The sequence below is a fragment of the Phoca vitulina genome, unplaced genomic scaffold, assembly GCF_004348235.1.
Source record: "Phoca vitulina isolate PV1807 unplaced genomic scaffold, GSC_HSeal_1.0 scaffold7, whole genome shotgun sequence".
Taxonomy (NCBI): domain Eukaryota; kingdom Metazoa; phylum Chordata; class Mammalia; order Carnivora; family Phocidae; genus Phoca; species Phoca vitulina.
Window position 1 is genome coordinate 6,536,371 of NW_022589710.1, and position 20,497 is coordinate 6,556,867.

Below are 20,497 nucleotides of genomic sequence, written 5' to 3' on the forward strand. Positions count from 1 at the left end.
ATTTGGAGACTGGAAATAAAAAAAAAAATTCAAGGCCTTATTTTCTATTATAATTCATATTACCTTTTTAATTCCTTAAGGGTAACTCTAAGATAAGCTTCAACCCAAGCGGTCCACGTGACTTGTTCACAATTTTACTCTTCTATATAAAATATGAAATAGCTTTTCAACTTTTCCTACTAATGTCCAAAGTAACTGAATTAACTGAAAAGTGGCTTGATGACCACAACACTATGGCAGACTAGTGTTCAGAAGGAATTGTGCTAACTTCTCAGGCCTGCCTCAGGAACTCAGATAATAAATTTCATGGCAGAGTAATCTACTCCTGGACTCTCTGGCCATCTGTTCGTTGCATTTAAGCAACTTAATTTTCAGGAAATGAAACATTTGGTCAAGTACAGGAAAGAATAGTGTCCATTCACACTTCACAGATTGATGACATATCCATGGGGTGAATATAAATTATTCTGAAGTCTGGAGGAAATACCATTTGGAGATCAAGACAAAAATTTTCCTGATTCAAGTTGCCTAGAAAATCCTTATGTAATTAATGGAAACTAGTCACTAAAAGCAAAAGCTTTTATAAAGGTTACAATATTTTATCTGAAAAAAAAAGAAATAAGGATTTAACTAATTCACATTTTTAGTGAATGCATACATTCTATTTTATATTTTTTGGATTCATGTTAAGCAATATTTCATTAGTACTTGTATTCTTTAATTCTAATAGTGTTGCTTTATTTTAATACTCAACTCTGAAGTCGAGTATTCATTCCATATATTTAGCTGTGATAAGTTAAAGGTGTCATGTTTTCCCATTCTTTATTCTGCCTTCAGGATTATTATACTCAAACATATGAGAGGTAGGAAAGAGGAGAATTAGAATCAACATATCTTTTTAATAGGTTATTTAGGAGCAATATAGCCTTAATATGGGGACTTCTGACTACTTTTCTATCAAACACCTGAATGATTTGGTTCAGAATGAGACAGAAAGAAATAAACTTAACAATGATGAGTCCAAGGTCTAAATTCTACATGGCATGCAGAACAGAAGGAAGAATATTCCATTACACAGTGGTATTGGTGGGGACATGAGGTGCCTTTCTCAGAAGTAAAGCATTGTGGCAATGGCTTTGTTGATCCTCATTACTGCCCATTTGCCAGGGTTGAGAGAAGAGCACACCTTCTTATCTATTTTCCAATCACATTCTCTTACAATTTATACTCATTTAAGGGCCCTCGAAATCACCATCAGCTGATGCCTTATAAAGGGGAAAAAGCATGTAATTCCTGGAGAGATGCAACAAAAGTCAATGTAGAAAGCAGATGATTGTAAGAAGACTCAGTAAAGATAATACCAAAATTGATAAGGGAAGCTCAGCTATCTCTCCTAAATTCCAGAATCTTATATCCAAGTGTCTTTTTTCATGTAAATGAATGATGCCAACAATGGGATCAGTGTCTTTCCATCCAAACTTACTCTTGTGGTGGTGTTTCCGTTCTTGGTAAATGCCCTGCCATCTAGGTCAGAAACCTGAGAGTCATCCTAAACATTCCCTTCCCTCTCACTTCTAACAACCAGTTGGTCTCTGAAAGTTTTAGAGCTCATCCCCTTAATTTCTCTCACACTGAGAATTTCTCTCACATCCTCAACCATCAATGCCTTGGTTTGAGCCTTATCTCTTTCCTAGGGATGGGCCACAGCCTCCCAAGTGATCTCCTCTTAGGTTTTGCTCTCCTCCAGCCCACTCCTCAAAGGGCTGCCACTGTGATTCTGATCATTCCATCTTACTTCCAGTTCATAAGGGAATCACCACTAGCTTGAGGAGGAGATGTACCCTGTTAGCGTGGCACACAGGACCCTTCACCATCAACTACTTATCCTCCCCCCACCCCAATATTTCCCCATCTTTTCTTCTTCTCCTACATATCTACCCTTCTCTCTAGCCATAGTAAACTATTTTCAGAACAAGTATCACTCTCTCTCTCCTTTCTACACTTTCACACATACTTTCTCTCAGCCTGAACCAGACCATTTTGCCTGGTCTGAATATTTAGCGGTCAGACAGCTTTCATTGACTCCCATAGTCTGACTTGGGTGTCTCTCCACCCTCTTTCCTCAATCCTTGATAAATGCTCTTTCAGAACAGTTAACATGTCATACTCAGTTACTGGTGAACCTGTGTGTCTTATCTACAAGTCTATAAGCTCCATAAGGCCTGTATTTTATCTGTTATATTCCTAGTCAGTATAAGCCTAGTGCCTGGTACATATTAAATGTCCCATGCAAATTTGTTAATTTGATTGAAAGATGAATTCCTATATCTCCTTACTTTTTAGTATGTAGATAACATTCTTTAGGATTTAAATTATTTTACTGAAGAGATGATAACGCATGTCCGACATATTTGGTCAGCACATTTTGCACTGAATATGGTCTATGCTGGTATCTTCTCTTCATATAAGAATACAGTACATGAATTTTTCATTGTAAGTTCACTTGAATCTGCTGGTAAGCAATCTCAGGATTCTGATGATGACTAATATCAGAGATGCTGCCACTAGTGTGAGTTGAAAAATGATTTTCTGAAGTCTCAGGGGAATGACAAAGACCTCCTAGTGGTTTCTGGGCACCACTCCTTCGAAACATACAAGTTCTGGCCACTGCCCTGGTAAATACTTCAGCATCTTTGGTAGGAAGAAACCCGTAATTTTCCTGCTATTTGGGTGATTTGTATTTATTTTATATCTAGTTCTCAATAAGGAGCTATTCATAGTTTCAGCTCATTCTCAAAGGCTACTAAGCAAGAGTTATCAGCAAGAGAAGCAAAGCAGCAGTCGCTGAAGGCCACCGTCAGTATATTCCTTCTAAATTATCCCTTTCCTTCCATGCCACCCCCCCCCACCGTACATGAGTTATGAAAACCTAATTCCTAGGATTTCATTATTGTCCTGAGGATGAGAAATAAAGCAATGAAAAATGGGCTATTCAGATAATAAGGGTCACCGTACTTCTGCCTTCTTGTGTAGAGAAGACCTTGGGACTCCCTTCTCTTTCTCCATTTTTGCTTTAGCCCAGAGCAGGCATGACTACAAGGAAAGTCTCAAGGTGTGGAACATAATTTCAGGAGCACAGTACCTAGAGACAGAATGCCAGAGTGTACTGGAGCTCTGCACTTCCCAGCTCGACTTCCATTTCTTTGTATGTAAAATGGCATAAGAATAATGTGTCTAACGATGGACTCTGAAAAACAAACTGAGGGTTCTAGAGGGGAGGGGGGTGGGAGGATGGGTTAGACTGGTGATGGGTATTAAAGAGGGCACGTACTGCATGGAGCACTGGGTGTTATGCACAAACAATGAATCATGGAACACTACATCTAAAACTAATGATGTAATGTATGGTGATTAACATAACAATAAAATTTTTTAAAAAAAAAGAATAATGTGTCTAATTTTGAAATGTGACTAGGACTTAATCATTTAATGTGTATAAAATACCTGAAATCATGCCTGATATATAGTAACGGTTAACTGATAATATTATTAGGCAGATTTTCTGTCATTTTAAAAAGATCTGGGTTACATTTCTCTCTCTAGTTTGATACCTGAAAGTTTACAGTAAGTGGCAGCAAAGAAAATTTCCTTTTGCCGTTCATCTAACAGAGGCTACAGGGTAAGTTTGAACGGCCACAAACTTGCACCTTCTAATGTGTCCTCCCCCATCTTTCCCCTTGCTGTGTTTTTAGACCTCAGTGATGGCAGAGATGCATCTACTCTGAGGTCAACCAAGTGAGGGCTGTGTTGCACTAGGCGAAGGCCCTCCTGGCCTCAGGTGAGAATGGAGATCACCTGGTTGTTGCATGTAAACATGTGCCCATTTCATGCTCAGTTGGCCAAAGGTCTACAGTTTACATGAGGTCCTACTTTAAGTAGTTATCTTTTAGCATTTTTGGCAAATTTCATCTGCAAACTTTTAGAAAGGGACTTGATGATAACCTAGAACAAAATAAAGCTAACATACACTGTCAGAGGAATAAAGGCATACAACATTACTTCAACCACAAGACCAGCTATAATAATCCATCCTCTTATATATAGCTATCACTGGCTGACACTGAGAGCAATGGGGCCACAATTAAACTTAACCCACTGGACTCTCGGACCTCAGAAATGTTCATATAATTTTTGGTAAGAATTGTCTGCTCATACCATCCATCACAACTGGAATGTAATTTACTTTGGTTGTAGCAGTAGTTAGCACAGATTAATGCTAGTTTAATACAGTCCGAAATTTTGTGAGAGAAACAGTAAGTTGAAGCATCTTCATTAACTGCTAAAAACAAGAGATATACCTGTGTTGTGCCTGGCTCTCAAGACAGTCAACTTGCAGGTGGCCAGCTTGTAATGAACAGTCTACTACAACATCTTAAATAGCTTTAAGTCTTGTGTATTGTATTAGGTAACACTGGCCCAGGAAATAAAAAGAAAAGAAAAAGAAAAAGGACCAATTCAATATTTGCTCAGCAAGAAAATCAACTGAGGGCTGATGCATGATTTTGCATTCATGTATACCCATAAACCTATCTACACATCTCTGAGTCATTCTTCTCTTCATCAATTCTGGAAATGCTTCAATCTAGCTTTAGATTCCAGGGTTGCTGCAAACACACGATAAATATAATGAGTCCTCTTCTTTCCCTCTAAGAGAAGAAGCTAAAGGGAAATATATATAAAACAATACTTTAAAAACCCTCCCATCATTTTCTCTCATCCTGTTTCCATCTTTTTTTGACTTCTTATCAGGTAGAAATAGTACAAAGCTATGTGATATTTTCCATCCATCACCAGGAATCCTTTAAATTAGAGGTACATGGAAAATTTAAAAAACCAAATCCAGATGTCCTAAGTCTGTCATCTGGTCTGATACACTGAGGTTTCATTGGAATTAATGCTTATATATGCCTGAATTTGATACTGTAATTTTTGGGTGAAGGGGGAGTGGTTTCTATCAGGAGAACTCAGGACCCTCAACAGAAAGGATCTTGTACGTACTCCAGTACCTACCCCTTGACCCCTAACTAAGGCCAGAATTTTAAGTTGACTAGGTAAAAAGGTGTTGATATATGAGAGCCAACAACAAAGACTTCAAGGACAGAAAATTAATGACTGATCAATACCTTAAAAAAAATCAATGTTAGCAACATTTCACCCATAAAATATAACACCCCCCTTCTTCCATGCTATTACTGTTTGTGTTTAGGGGAAAGGCAAGAATTAAAGTATGGTTGTTAAAACAAAAAAATTGAAATTTTTAAATCAAGATATGTTTGTTGTATATAAAAGCTGAAAAATGGTTCAAATATCTGGATTTTTTTTTTTAATTTGCTATCAAATGCAGAGCAATGGAGACACATCTGGAACACTTTTTTATTTCCTGTTAATCTATCTGGCTAGAAACATGAATGCATAAATCCAATCTAGTCTTGGTGTTAGATTTAAAGTGTAATTTTTAACAAATCATATCACTGTAGCCCGGCTTCTATATTTAGATGCCAGCACTCCAGAAAGCATAACATTCTATTATAGCGTTAAATGATCTGTGCAGACACATAATCCTTCTGATGTCTTATATATCAGATAATGGGAAGTGGAACAAGTATATAGGGTCTACTGGACAGGAATAGAAGACAGAACGTTATGTGCAAAAAGGTCAAATGGTGATATTTCACATTTGTGTAAGCTTTCTGTGGCAAAACGTGTTTAATTGGCATATTCTCAAAATTAAACGAGTTCTTAATTATGGGGCTTTAATAAGTGAAAAGATTGTATTTACTTCCAAGACGTGGATGACCTGGATATCATACACAGCATTTTCTAAACTGTCTCAATGAGGGAATCTTGACCCCCATCCCCTTCCATGAAGAAACTCAAAAGACTAGTATTCTTCCAAAAATATGCTGGGAAACACTGATTTAAATATATTATTTATTTTAGTTCTCCAAAACATTCTTGTAAACCAAGTACAGCAAGTCAGAAGAATTCCAACTCATAATTAAGGAAATCAAAGTTTAAAAAGATTTACCCCCCCCCCAAAAAAAGGGAACAGTTTTGACTTGCAAGGAACCTGGCTTTTTGACACTAAGTTTTCACTATGACTAACTTCTTACTGAACAGAATCTCTATTTGGAAAAATTTCTAAGTTCCTTTTCTTTTTCTTATAATACATTTTTATTTCCTTTCTTGCTCTATTTTAGATACGTATATACCTAATCAATGGGCTTCATTTTTTGGAACATGCAGAAGATAACAAGATTACCTCAGAGTTGCAAAACATGTCTTATCTAAAGAAACAATTTCATGAAAATTCTTCATGCAATAAAATACAAAGAAATATTTGAGGAAATATAATAAACAGATTAGATGAAACAACAGAAGTATAAACAAACCTCTCCCTACACACTAAAAGTCAAATTTTGCCTATTTTTCTCTAGAGAAAGAAAAATTGACTCCTCCATGATTTTTTAAAAAATCACCAGTTTGCAAAACTTTTCACTTTCCCACCCACACTTAGCAGTATTATTCTCTGGTTTTCTATCATGATCACCTCTTCTCCACCTCCTGATCATCCTTCTAGACTAAGAGAACAAAGCCATTTACTTATAAGATATATATTTCATCTTGCTCAGTGAAGACAAATTGCCATGTTTTTAGACAAATGATAAGGAATGCTTTATTATCTTATTGGCATGCTCTGCAATTCTGTATTCCCCTGGTTTCTTCGGTGTGGTGACATAATTTGTTCAATAAATATTTACTAAGGCCTATCAGGGGCCAGGCATATGTTAAGGTATGTTTCAGCCTGAGTCTATGCTTTGAGTCAACCATGTTCTTTGTTATGATGAAACAATGTGTCTTGAGGTTCTCTATTTAGGGAATTCAACATCAAGTTATTGGACCCGCTTTCTAGGAGCTAGACTTTACAACCTAGTGGTGGTAATGCTAGTAACACCTTAGTAAGTATGGAACCTTTACTACCTGCCAGGCACTGCGAAGAGTTTCACAAAATTATCACATTCCGAGTCTCACAACATCTCTACGAGGTTTTCCAGAGAAGGAAACTGAGGCTCGGACAGTGTAAGTAACTTATCCAAGCTCCTAAGAACTCTTAAATAAGTCTGAGCTTTAAACCCAGGCATCTGATTCCAGAACGCATGTTCTTTAAATGCTATATTACACATTGCTGTAATTTTTTCTGTGGACTCAAGTCCATTTAGGACTGGGGTCCTGCCTGTTCCAACTGGTATGCCTCAGGCTCCATGACACTTAAGCCTCTTCACTATGATCTCACAACCCATCTCAGCATATTGTCTGGTTTTCTGAATGCTGCCTGTGGTCAGTCTTCTCAGTGCTCCCTCTGCCTGTTATGACATCCACCTTGACAAGTTGCCTTGATGATTCCTTATTTTCCTGACTGGCAGGACTTCTCCTACAGCTCATTCTATTTCTAAACCCATGTACCACCACAGTATAGTTCTAGGTTACCAAATCCCCTCTTGATCTTGAGGTTCCACTGTCTTTAAAGGTATCGCTCTGACACATTCTCTGACTTCTTTTGTACCTAAAGCCCAATTTTCCCCACAGGATTCAGCTTTTGAGACAGCCTGTACATCTGGAACAATTAACAGCTATTCTACAAACTCTTCCTCCTCCTCAAATACCATAATTTTCTAATTTGAGCCTAAAATTTAATGGTTCATGCAAAAGGTTTTATAACAAAGGCCCTTAAAATGTAATACAGTATGTGATTTAAGACAATTTTGTCAAATGTTAACCTATTACTTGTAATGTCTTTACTACTGTGCTAGGCATTGTGGAAACCGAAAACAAGGGTGTTGCTGAGACCTTCAAATTTGTTTATAATATAATTATGACATAAGAAGTATTTGATAAGTATTACTGCTTTGTATGAAGACTAGAAACCATAAGTAAACAGGAGATATGGAAAAGAGCACAAGCAGTCAGAGAGGATTGATACATCTCGAAGATCAATCAAACGTGAATAAACCAAGGAAACCAAGATGGGCATCCAGGCTTGGAATTAAAAGCTGAGCAATGGCCAGACGTTAAGAGTATGATGAGAACAGTAACTTGAAGAGAAAAGAAGGACTCAGTTGAATAGGAGTGATAAGGTCCAGCATGATCACCTACAATGCTAAAAACAGATTTGATGAAATAAGAAAACTACTAAGCTAGGGAGGGATAGGATGGAAACCCACTAAAGACTCATCTGATTGTGGTCTTCAGGATGGACCAGGGTAAAAGGCAGGGTCAGCAAGATGATGACAGAGTGGGGTTGGGGAAGTGGGGAACCAAACTATCAGAATATCACCCATTGCAGCAATCAAGGCATGAATTTAAAAGTCTGGTCTAGGGATGCCTGGGTGGCTCAGTCGGTTAAGTGTCTGCCTTCGGCTCAGGTCATGATCCCAGGATCCTGGGATCAAGTCCTGCATCAGGCTCCCTGCTCAGCCAGGAGCCTGTTTCTTCCTCTGCCTGCCACTCCTCCTGCTTGTGCTCACTCTCTCGCCCTCTCCGACAAATAAATAAAATCTTAAAAAAACAACAACAACAACAGTCTGGTCTAGACTAGTGCCAATGGAAATGTTAAGGATGAAGCCAAGACAAATGCATAGCAAGAAAGAAGAGGAACAGGGGCACTTTGTCACTACCAGCTGAAAACAGCAAATAGCCTCCAATGAGGTTTTCTTGCCTTTAGACATTTTTCTCTATAATATGCCATCTGCAAATGCTAATTTGATCATAATATTTTTTCAAAACATTTCAATAATTTACAATCACCCAAGCATAATAAAATCCAATCAACTTGGCACAATATCTAAGGTTCTCCATGAACTCACATGAAAGCCATTTCCTGGTCTTACTGAACACTATGTCCCACCACAGCAGTCTCCTAACCAAGTAGGCATACTCTTGGGGAACAGAAAGATTTTTAAGAGATATGTGAGCAGAGCATAGTTTTAGGAAAATCTGTTTTGTTTATATAGTTTTAAGAAAATCTGTTTTGTTTATATCTGTATCTTTACTGTAGCCTGGAACACGGTGGGCGCTCAAGAATATATGAGGAATGAATGAATGAATCAGACCAGTCCACAAATAACTTCTAATACAGATCTGAAAATATCTGTGTAGTTCTCAAATTCTCCATCCACATGTTTCCTTTCATAATCATTTTTCTTCCTTCCATGGATGCTTCTCACTTACTCCAAATATTACTAGAGCACCTTGCCAGGGGGAGAAAAATCCCCTGAGAGAAAAGCAGAGAGAAAATTTGAAATACTGTGCCAGTCTGAAATGAATGACTCTAACTTGGAAATCAATTCATCTGTAACTTAGTTTCTAATTCATGCTTTCATCAAAATTAGAGATTTAAGGGATTTATTAATGGAGAGAGGACTGAAATGAATTTCTGAAGATAAATCACTGTTTTTGTTTGGGCTTATAACTTGGCTCCTATAGTTTAAAAAAAAGAAAGAAAATTGTTGCTGAATTCTGTCTAATTCAAACAACAAGTAATATTCACACACCAATTTATGAACTAAATTAAAAAGTCAATCTCAATAAATAGTGTATTTTCAGTAGCATTTTATTTTTTATGTTTAACAAGTATAGGTAAAATTTTACGGAATTAAGTTTTTACTAATACTTGTAATGATAACTGAACCCAAAAGAATGCTTTGAAACACTTATTAAAGTGCTGTAATCAAGAAATTTAAAATATATACCTATTTTTACTGTAAATAATTATGAAAGGGGACCAATAAAAGATTTTCAATTATAAAAGCACATTACATTAGAATGCAATTTTGTGAGAAAAGTGTAATATAGTCAAAGAAAACAAGCAATATTGTGAATTATATTGTCAAAGAAGAGCCCATTCATATATTTTTTTAAATGGTTGGTAAAGTATATCAAATGACTATAACAATTAGATTCTAATGCACACTTGTAAAGGAGTGATATAATAGCTTTATTTTTAAATATCAGTATTTTTAATATAGTGCAAAACTAAAACTCTTTAAATGTCTGATAAAATAGTTCTAGCTGTCATCTTAAAAATACACAACCAGGTACAAGGTACAACGTTTTTTAGAATTCTTTTTGAGGATACATGAGGAAAAATGTCTGAAAGCTAATCTTCTAAAATGATCTAAATTTTTCTACTCAATTTTCATAGAATATTTATTTTACTAAGGTGGCCCCTCAGCCTAATAACCCTTTCCAACATTTCTTTGGTTATCAAAACCCATGAATCTTTCAAGACTTCACCAATGCCATATTTCTCTTGGAACTGACTCCAACATTCGGGCCTCAGTCATAATCCATGATTTCTTTCACTATGCTTCCACAGCTATCCTGACTTGTAGTTACTTGTACCTGACTGCCCAGATAGATGATAAACATCTTAAAAGGTTTCATTCATTTTTATATGGCCCAGAGGCTCAGTATATTGCTTTGTGTAAAGGAAGGAAGTACTTCGTAGGTACTGTTGATTGACTTAATATTTTTATTAATTGAGGAAAAGGGTTCTTGCCTTAGAAACTGGAAGAATGAAAGCAAAACAAAGCTAGGGAGAGAGTATCTTGCAGGATAAGACCTTAGGATTAAGTGTTTGGTTTTAGGCTGGTTGGTTTGGGGTGAGACTGGCCCAGCAAAGTGGAGATGTCCAAAGGTCAAAAATATGAGACTCAAGTGCCTCTGGAAGATCAGAACTCAAAGATAAATTATGGAATGACCTGGAAAGGGATGACAGAGGCTGCTCTTAAAGTGGGTGACCTCATTCCGGGAATGAGTCCCACATTAGCATAGGCCAGTTAGGTGAAAGAAAGGAGAAGTTCAGGAAGAAGTTTGGAGAAACTAGCAGGGAAGGAGAAAGAGGATCTTGTAAATGCAGGGGAACAAATGATCAATGCTGCATAAGGACTGAGATTAGTCAAGTTGGATAAAGACTGAAAAAGAGCCAAAGGGTGCCACATGGGCAGAAGGAGAAAACAAGGCAATGGCAAAAGGACCTTGCATTTTCTTTAAGAAGGTGTGGAAACCAAAGACAAGGGAATGTATGAACAAGAATGGAAAGAAGAGGAGAGCACAAATCTAAAGTGTGGCCACACAGAAGGGAGAATTGGATGCACCTACGCAAGGCAGCCTGGACAAATCAAGACCACATTTGGTTGTTGCTGCTGTTCGGTTTTTAAGGGAAGAGAGACTTGAATGGGAAGAGGAGTGCCTCACAATAGAGAAACCAGAGTAATAGAGGTAATTTTGGAGTGCAAAGGGACACATTTAATTTATGGCTTATAAAATTCTTATGTATTTTTTCTATATTATGTATTCTATATTCAGTCCTTTTTAAATTCCAAAATGCTTTCACACATTGTATCATAAACAGAAGTGCTAGTGTTGTAATTCTGACTGAACAAGTCCGTGTTAGTACAGTATATTAAATATACCAATACCATTTACTTTAAATTTTAAGTTTCTAAGTTTTGTAAGAGATAGTTGCCATCTCCTTGTAAAAGGTCAGTTTTCTGTGATATTCCTAATCATAAAACAACAATCTTCTTATTCTGATTTTGCTGACATGAATAGAAAAAAAAATTTTTTTAATTTGCTATGTCTTTTTTTAAATCAAGATACAACTTTTAACATAATAATATAAGCAGGATCCCTTGGGGATTTTATGAAACATTTAACATGTACATTAACATTCCACTGAAACATAATAATAATAACGAAGTATTCACATCTAACGAAAATAGGCTATTCTAAATGATATAAGTAAGGGAATCTTTCCTGATGCCTAAGATTCACACTTGCCTTAATTTGTCAACTATTCAAAAATATCTGAAGAGCTTAGTTTTCTAATGACTGAATCAGATTTTGGAAAGCCCTGACCTAGGTTATACAGCAAGGAGAAAATGGACAAAGAAGGAATTCTACTATTTCACATATTCCATATTTACACAACTCTGAAGTCTTCTATAAGCAAAGGTACTTTTCTACGAACAACAGAAACACATCAGAATTTGACCAGAGGACTAGAAGAGCTGCATGAGGAGGGATTTCTGCCATCAGTCACTTCAGCCCACACGGCCCCTTCTGGAGAATCTGGAGGAAGGGGACAGGGCAGAACTTGTGAGACTCCAGGTACAACCATAAACTAGGACTCCAGCTTTCGTAAGTAGGGGACTACAAGGCAGAGGATACCAAATGCTTCTAGGAATCACTTTTATATCCAGAGGGACGGAATTCTGTTCCTCAAGAGTAGTAGAAGAAAACCTTGCTCACCATCCAGTTGACTTCAATCATGGTACTTTTTCTGAACATATCAGTTAGTGAGTCAGAATTCTAACCCCCACTCTCTATCCCCATTACCACTTTGTCTTTTCAGGTCCAAAAAGATGAATTCCTACTTTTGATAAATATAAAATGAGGCAATGAGGGCTTTCAAAGAACTAGCCCCACTAACCGTAGTTAATCCTTCTTAACTAACCAATCAATTAACCATTAATAGCAAATGCAATCTAGACTTGTGCTACCTGGTTAGATACTATGTAGGACATTTTATGTGACAGGATGGTGTTTCTGTACAATTTTAGTTCAACAAATATTCAATCAACAAATATTTGCTAAACACCTGATATGTGCCAGGAACAATTTCTGGTGTTCAGGATATATCAGTAAACAAAAGAATGGTATCTACCCTCCTGATGTGTATATTCTAGGGGGCTGGGGAGAGAAACACACAACAAATACAATAAATGAAATTCTTTAATAGAACAGAAGGTGATAAGTGCTATGGAAGAAAAAAGCATAGATCAGAGTAAGAGGGGCACAGGGGTAGGGAAGGGAGGCGGTTTGAGTGAATTGTAGTTTTCAATAAGGTAAGAATGGTACTTATACAGTTGATGATATTTGAGCAAAGACTCAAAGGAGGTGAGCTTGAACTTCACTGTCTTTGAATACTGAAATTATAATCTTTCCCGAGAGGCTGATAAATCAGACAACGGTTAAAGGGTTAAAACATTTTCTTTCATTTGTTTCAGTTGGGAGATAGGATGAGTCCCCTATTTTTGAAATTTTGAAACAATTGGCAACTTTATGATAAAAGTATGAACTTCTGAATCCCGCATGTGCATGTAATTAAGCCAAGGCTTAAGAAGACTCATGGTACATGTTACGTGATTGAAAATTCAACACATAAATAAGTTGCAAACATCTGACTGAAGGTACAGCTGAGTGATTCAAATTAAGACCCATGACAACAGGCAGCTCTTTCTGTCCATGGGACCTGTCCCTATGCTGTAATAAAACCACTTCAAGAAAAAAAAAAAAAGACCCACAACAAGGATCTGTGCGTCTTGTCCCCACTGTATTCACTGGACCTAGGATGGGGCTTAGCTCATGCTATGTACTCAATCAATAGGAGTTTGATGAATAAAGTGAATGGTTAGGGACAGTGGGGATGAGGGATGAGCAATGAGGATTTTTGAGATTCCAGGCCATAATATGAGAACTGTTCAACCTCTTCACATGCTCAAGGGGCAGAATTTGACTTTCAACCTAAACAAACTTTTTTTTTTTGAAAACCATAATGAAAATTTTGCCAAATGTCTGTTTATTGTATCTGAGTTGTTGACTGCGCCTACTCTTTTAGAAGAGGAGACGGGAGGCAGTTTATGCTCAGGTGTATTTTATTTTTCTACCTCACTATAGAGTCAGTAGCTGATACTTACTGACAAGGCTGGGGAGAGCCAATTACAGGGCCTAGACACAAAGAATTAGACCTTCTACATTGATCCGATCACTCTCTGCCACTGCAATAACATGTAGAATGACAGAGCCATGTTAACCAGGAAGCTTCCCTCTCTCGTGTCTGGCAAGCAAGGATAAATGTCTCTGTACATATGCCAGTCTGGAGGTTGGCATGTTGCAAAGGATCTGCCTTCAGGACACCACTTGGGAGTGGAGACTGGGAGAGCAGGGGCCAGGTTTGGCATGATGTCATTTACCAAGTTTTCAGACGTCATTAACAGCTCCATGTTGCCAAGTTAAGAATTTTCTAAAAAATCTTTTTTGGTAACTGATTAGCAAGCACTAAGCTATGAATCTATGAAACTGGCATCTTCAGAGCCTGGCTATCATCTTCCCCAGGAAAACATAGAACACTGTGGTAGTTCTCTGTGTTACACAGTTGTCCAAAAGCACAAAAACACCATCTTTAGAAATTCTGAATCCCAGAAAAGTCTATGTTATTTTTCTATGTATAGCGGGCATTATTTTTGGTTGTCTGTGCACATGAGCTCCTTTAGGGCAGAAATTGCATCTTTTTCAACTTTTTATTGTATGAAACTCAATAAATGGCAGTTCAATGAAACAATAAATGAAGAAATGCAATCTGTTTTGTTAGCCACATTCAAATGAAAATTATTCAATAAAGCTATGAATTAGAAATTATGAACAGCTTGCACAAGTATAGAATTATGGTGGTTATATAAAAAACGGCCATTTATCAATGGCCTGATTGTCTAGACTGAATAGCTAGGTTGACCACATTTAGCAAACAGTTGCTCAATTTCCTTTTAGTCTGTGGAAAAAGTTTTAATGGTTACAAAAATTATATATACCACATAATATCTTTGACTAACATATTCTGGCTTGAAAAAGGGATTACTGTTAATGAAAGGAGTTAAGTAACATGTTCACTATGAAGGGAAAGGCTTACAGTGAGAGACAAAAAGGACATTAATAATACCAAGACGATCTGATTCTCGGGCATACATTACTCATGTACCTGATATGCTGACAGTTCCATACTCAATTCATATAATTATCACAGCATAAAGGAGGAATGTTTATGAAGGCAAGGTCATTTACGATGTAAAACAAAATGGTCTCAGCATGTCCACTGTGAGCAAATGCTAAAACATTACCCATTTAATGAGCATTAATAATATATTAAAACCCAGAATTAAGTACATAAAAGAGAACAACTACTGCCCAGACTTAGGAAAGATACTACCCAGGCAATAGCCGGATGCTCAAGCTGCCTTTCCTGTTATTTTAAAGCGTTCCAAAAAAAACTACACCATAGATATCTGGAGACCTTTTCTTTGTTCTGCAGAAGTTGGGGGACAATCTTAAGAGACTCCAAATGAAAAACAAAGATGTACCTGAAGAATTGCAACCTCATTACGAAGCTGGCTTTCTTGTTTGGTTGGAAATCTTAATTTGTCAATGATTTTAATAGCTACATCTCTTCCTGTTTTACGATGTTTTCCTTTAAAATAAAAAGAGGAAGATATTAGGATAATGTTATTAAATATCATCTATATTAAAGAACACCAGAATTTACAAGGACAATTTTGGGAATTACAAAAATGTTTCATTGAACACATTAACATTTCTAATGAGCAGTGACTTACATCCATCAAGATTTCATTTCTTAGCTCCATTATTCTAAATCAAATATGTACCATAAAATTAGCCACAATTTAGAAAACAAAAGTGGGACATTAAAGGCTATACATATCACCAGCCTGATATTTTCTCATAAAAATATATGATTTAGAAACACGATATTGAGCTACTTAATATAAACAATCTTATACCACCAGCAAAATGCTCTCCTTAAGAAAGTATAATTTTAAAGTCCTGATAAACTAATGCACGTCATAAGGGAAAGAATAAAAAGTCTTGGTTCTCACTTACTAGCTTTGTGACCCTGAGCAAATCACTTTAGGCTTTCTGAGTTTTAGTTTCCTCATCTTCAATGGTAGGGCTGTTCTGAGCATCAGGTGAAATAAGATACATAAGGTGCACACAGTGCCCAGAGAATTATACAAACTCAGAAAACCTTCGTCATCATCACTGTCATTGTCATCACAAGACAGGCCTTTTACATACATTACATCCCATTTGAGCCTCCCAACAAACATTTTAGGGAATCTATAGGGCACCCTCGAGCTCTTAACTTCTACACTACTATACTGTAGTAGGTATAGAATAGAGTAGTGTTAAATAAGTATGAAAATGAAAATGACCTAATTATGTGGTTTTTTTTTTCACATACAAACCTGAAATTCCATGATACCTACATTTGTTGTAAATCCAGCGTTCCTTCCCCCCTACACCCTACTCTCACTCTTCCTTCTGACTCCTTCCAGACTCTTGCTGACTTCCTTCTGACTCCTCCTTCCTTCACTCCCAGATTGTCCTGTTTTCCCATTCTCTACTTCCTTAACATCACTTACTCTTGGACGCACTGCCATCTCTATTCTACTTAGTCATTCCACTCTCTACTCTCTTTCAGAGCTTCTTTTGTTTCCACTCCTCTGTCATGATATAGAGTACTTGACCTCTCTTCTGATAGTCGTTCTCATCTGCTTCATCCCCTATGAGACCGGTCTAAACTTTTCAGTTTCCTTGTGGAGGCCTCTTCTTGGGCCTGGCTCCTTCAGTGTTGGATATTAAAATTATCTGGCACCTGCTCGTCCCTCTGCCCTCATTTCTCACCCTTACAGGATGTGCAGTTATATTTACTATGTTCTATATTGCGTGACTTTTTTTTTTTTTGCAAGCAATGATTACACTGTAGAGCAATACTCTGTGCAGCACTGTTACACTGTTATGCATTAACAAAAAGCACAATGTCTGCTGACTCATCGGTGGGTTTCCCATAAAAAAATAGCATTTGAGCATTCCATAAGAATCAAAATTACTTTTTATTTTTTTTTATTTTTTTAAAGTAAACTCTACACCCAATGTGGGTCTCAGACTCACAACCCCAAGATCAAGAACTGCATGCTCAACTGACTGGGCCAACCAGGTGCGGCCCAAATCACTTTTTAGAACAGCATATAACTTAATCCACTAAAAAAGCACATATTATACTATCATAAACAATAATGAGTGAGACATTGTGATTATTTCAGAGCCCTCCCACCTCACAGAAAAGATAATTTTTTTTAACTGATTACATCCAAGAACTGAAAGTTGTGGTGTCAGTTTATAGGGGAGGTAAAGCATAAGTATTAAATGTTTCTTAAAGACTTGAAAAATATAATTGAACCGGCTAGAATCTAAAACAGCAGAGTTTAAAATAATAAGTTCACCAAATAGCTTGACAATAAGGAAAAGGATAAAAACCTAGTATTTCATTTCAAAAATTTAAAAAATGACAACCTTTATGAAATACATTGTCACAGATTTTAGAATTAAAAGATTATTTGTCTAGTTATGTGAATGGATTTCTTGTAGAGCTCTGATCAAATATGCTAAAGGGAAATGGAACTAATTTATGAATTATAACTTCCTTGCTTCTCAATAGTTTGTCTAAATAAACCAATATTTAACCAGCATTGTGTATAGACTCCGTCAACAGTTAAGCAAAAGAAGTTTTTTAGGAGTAGAAAAACTTCTCTTACAAGACAGAAATATCCAGGTCTCCAGATAGTGACTATCTCAAGAGAAATTTCTGAAAAGGTAAAACACAGAGAGATATACATACAAATATATGTACACATAGGTCTTTCTATTATATTTTTCTTGGAGATATTACTGTTCTAAATACACGTAGCTAAAACTCCAAGTTAATAAAAATACTAGTGAGCTAACCTACCTCCATAAACAATTCCAAATTGCCCAGAACCCAGCACTTCATCAGGAAAAATCTGATATACTGTGCTGATGTCCTACAGGTGCAAGTCCAGGGACAAACAAACATGAAATAGAACAAAACATTAGTCCTGATAAATTATATGTCTATTACATACATTACTAATATTATTAGACATTTTAACGTAAATGATAAGATTGTAAATGCTAGATGAAATATGCAGCATCACTACAGAACTCAAAGCACACTCTTCAATTAATTTAATAGTGTAATATTTTTGCAAACTATTTGGTTCTTAAGCAGCAGAGGTTTCATAATGTTCAGTCAAATATGTTTTAACAGAGAGAAATAAGACTTATAACTATACTACGCTACTTACTCTAAGTATTCAAAAAGAGATTTGCTTGTGGGGATGGTTATTTAGAAATTTCAGGTTAAATAATCTTGGGTCCCAATCACATGTCTGTGTAAGTCCTGATTCCAATCACTTCACTCTTTATGGCTAGGATGGTGAGGATGCTTCTTTATCAACCATCCAACCCAGATGAATCTAAACTGAAGGGGCTCAATCACTGTGAGTTGGAGACACCACAAAAGGATGATAATCCATTGTGAAACTCTCATCTGTGAGGTAGCTATTTTTACTACTTTTGGAGGTCACAAGATCCAAATGTCTAGTCTTCTCTCTTTGAAATAATAATTACTAAAGAAAGCATTATATTTTAATCTATGTCTTACAGTCTCTGATTTGACGATTACACTCATGAAAACACAAACACCACTTTCCACTTTATGTATTCCTATTATATCATACTGAATTTTCTGCCTGTCCTCCACTCTTACAGTCTTTGTCCTTTCAGAAAGCGAGTCCTTTTACATCAAATCCTACCCTCTTCATCTCCTACCCACTCTTATCTTTTCCTTTGTGCTCCTCCCTATAAAACAACTACCAGTTGTCTCTATTCTGTTATCCCTTCAGAGTAACCATGGAGTGAGTTCAAGGTTGTCTGGAGACAAGAAAACAAATTAATACTGTTCCAGTATTTTGAGTCCCAGCTTCTCCAACTTTTTCATATGGCTCAATGGCCCACCCCAAATTTTCAGTGGATAACAGTGGCTGAACAGGGTGGAATGACCTGATAGGTATCTAGAATTTTCCAAGAGGCTTATAGACTACCTTTATTTCCCAAAGTCTTCTCTGGCTGATCAAGAGCAAGAGAAATGTGCAAGTGTTTAGAAATATATTTCAAGATTAACAGCATAAGACTACAACTAACCTTCACTATGAAGTTTTCCTAATTCTCTTCAATTCAGCTTTGGTTTTCAGTTTACTTTATGCCAATTTAGCAAAGGATGCAAAGCTATAACTAGTGATGAGCAGAGTTTCATGGATTTTATTCTTTAAAAATTAAACTCACATAAGTGTAAGTAAGGCTGTAAACATTTTGCTTTCAGTCATAGGTGTAGCAGGGAAAACAGAGCAAAAGGTCTGAGTCACAGGACAGGGTAGGAAAGGCTTTATTACATGTTGGCTGCCTGTCATGACAAAATATAATAAATTATCTCATGTTTATGATTTTCAAAAACTGAGTTGAAAGGATGGAGTTATGTGGCATAGCCGACTAGGGCGTTAGAATATGAACCCATAAAATATAATGATTTATGCAGTTTTCTGAGGTCTTGATAAGCATAAGTGACTCTAAAAGCGTTCACAACTCCTTGTCATAAGACAGCACTGCTAGGTAGCAATCAAGGAATGAGAATTTAAGGGCCACTTGTGCAACTCAAAGAATTTATTTTGTTTGGTATTGTGTTATATTGACCATTAAAATTCCAATACCAAGGTGGGCAAATGTGAGAAAAAACAGTCACCGCATTATATTTGTTTACCTGAGATGAATAATAGTATTTAGTTCTCCACACTACAGGATATAGAAAAATCACTTTAAAAAATCCACATAATATAATGTTTTTAAAATCTTATGGAAGAAAAATATCCCAATAGACCCTATTTTACTTTCTAGAAAATACTGAAAAATTAAAATGTTAGATAAATAAACGTGTACTTTAGGATACTCTTATTTTCCAATAAAGAATCACATTACCAAGTTTTATATTAGTAGGTACACACTCACCACATTTTCTTGAATCTGGCAATTTGATACCGAAATACTCACAGAAATATCTCCTGGAAATACATGTTAAAAAATACACAAAAGAAGTAAGAGAAGTAACATCAAAGCAAGCAGATTACAGGCTTTACTAATCAAGCTGCAGGCTGTTTTTAAATCACAGCAATTAAATGTTTCTAGGAAAATGTTCATTAGAATATTTCTTTCCTTTTACAATTACAGATTTACTCTGTACTTGGCTTTGAAAAATAATATTTTGTCAGTTTAGAGTCTGGAGTTCTGAAGTCTTGGGTTAATGCTGGCTGCCGCTTTACCACTCTGGTAATCTTGGGACAACTTAATCGCTCTAGGGCCTGATTTCCTCACCTGTAACACAGGCAAATCATTAACGTCCGCCTGTCGGGGTTGTTTTAGGCATTAAAAGAGACCTCACGTAAAATGCTTAGCACCAAAATAAACATATATAACCTATTTATATGTACATTGCTTTACACATCAATTGAAAAGTTGTGATCTGTCACCGGATAACTTACTGCAATACGAAAAACAGGTTCCCCCCGATAAGCTTCATTATTAAGAGCCATTTTGAAATTTAAAATTACACATTTTTACATAGATATTCCTCTAAAATATCTTTTTAAAATTCATCCTCAACACCTAATCA

The 20,497-nt window shown here is 36.4% G+C and overlaps 1 protein-coding gene across 5 annotated transcripts in view; it reads right to left on the bottom strand.

The window, feature by feature from the left end:
• PRKD1 (protein kinase D1) overlaps nt 1–20,497 on the bottom strand; it is a 317,005-nt gene that overhangs the window by 25,738 nt on the left and 270,770 nt on the right. For 4 of the 5 annotated variants that reach the window (XM_032404867.1, XM_032404869.1, XM_032404865.1 and 1 more), the window contains 3 exons: nt 19,837–19,889; nt 17,705–17,777; nt 15,258–15,364 (listed from right to left, as the gene is read on the bottom strand). In XM_032404867.1, the coding sequence (XP_032260758.1) occupies nt 15,258–15,364; nt 17,705–17,777; nt 19,837–19,889 (233 nt within the window). The remainder of the gene's footprint in view (nt 1–15,257; nt 15,365–17,704; nt 17,778–19,836; nt 19,890–20,497) is intronic. The other variant, XM_032404866.1, reaches the window with a different exon arrangement.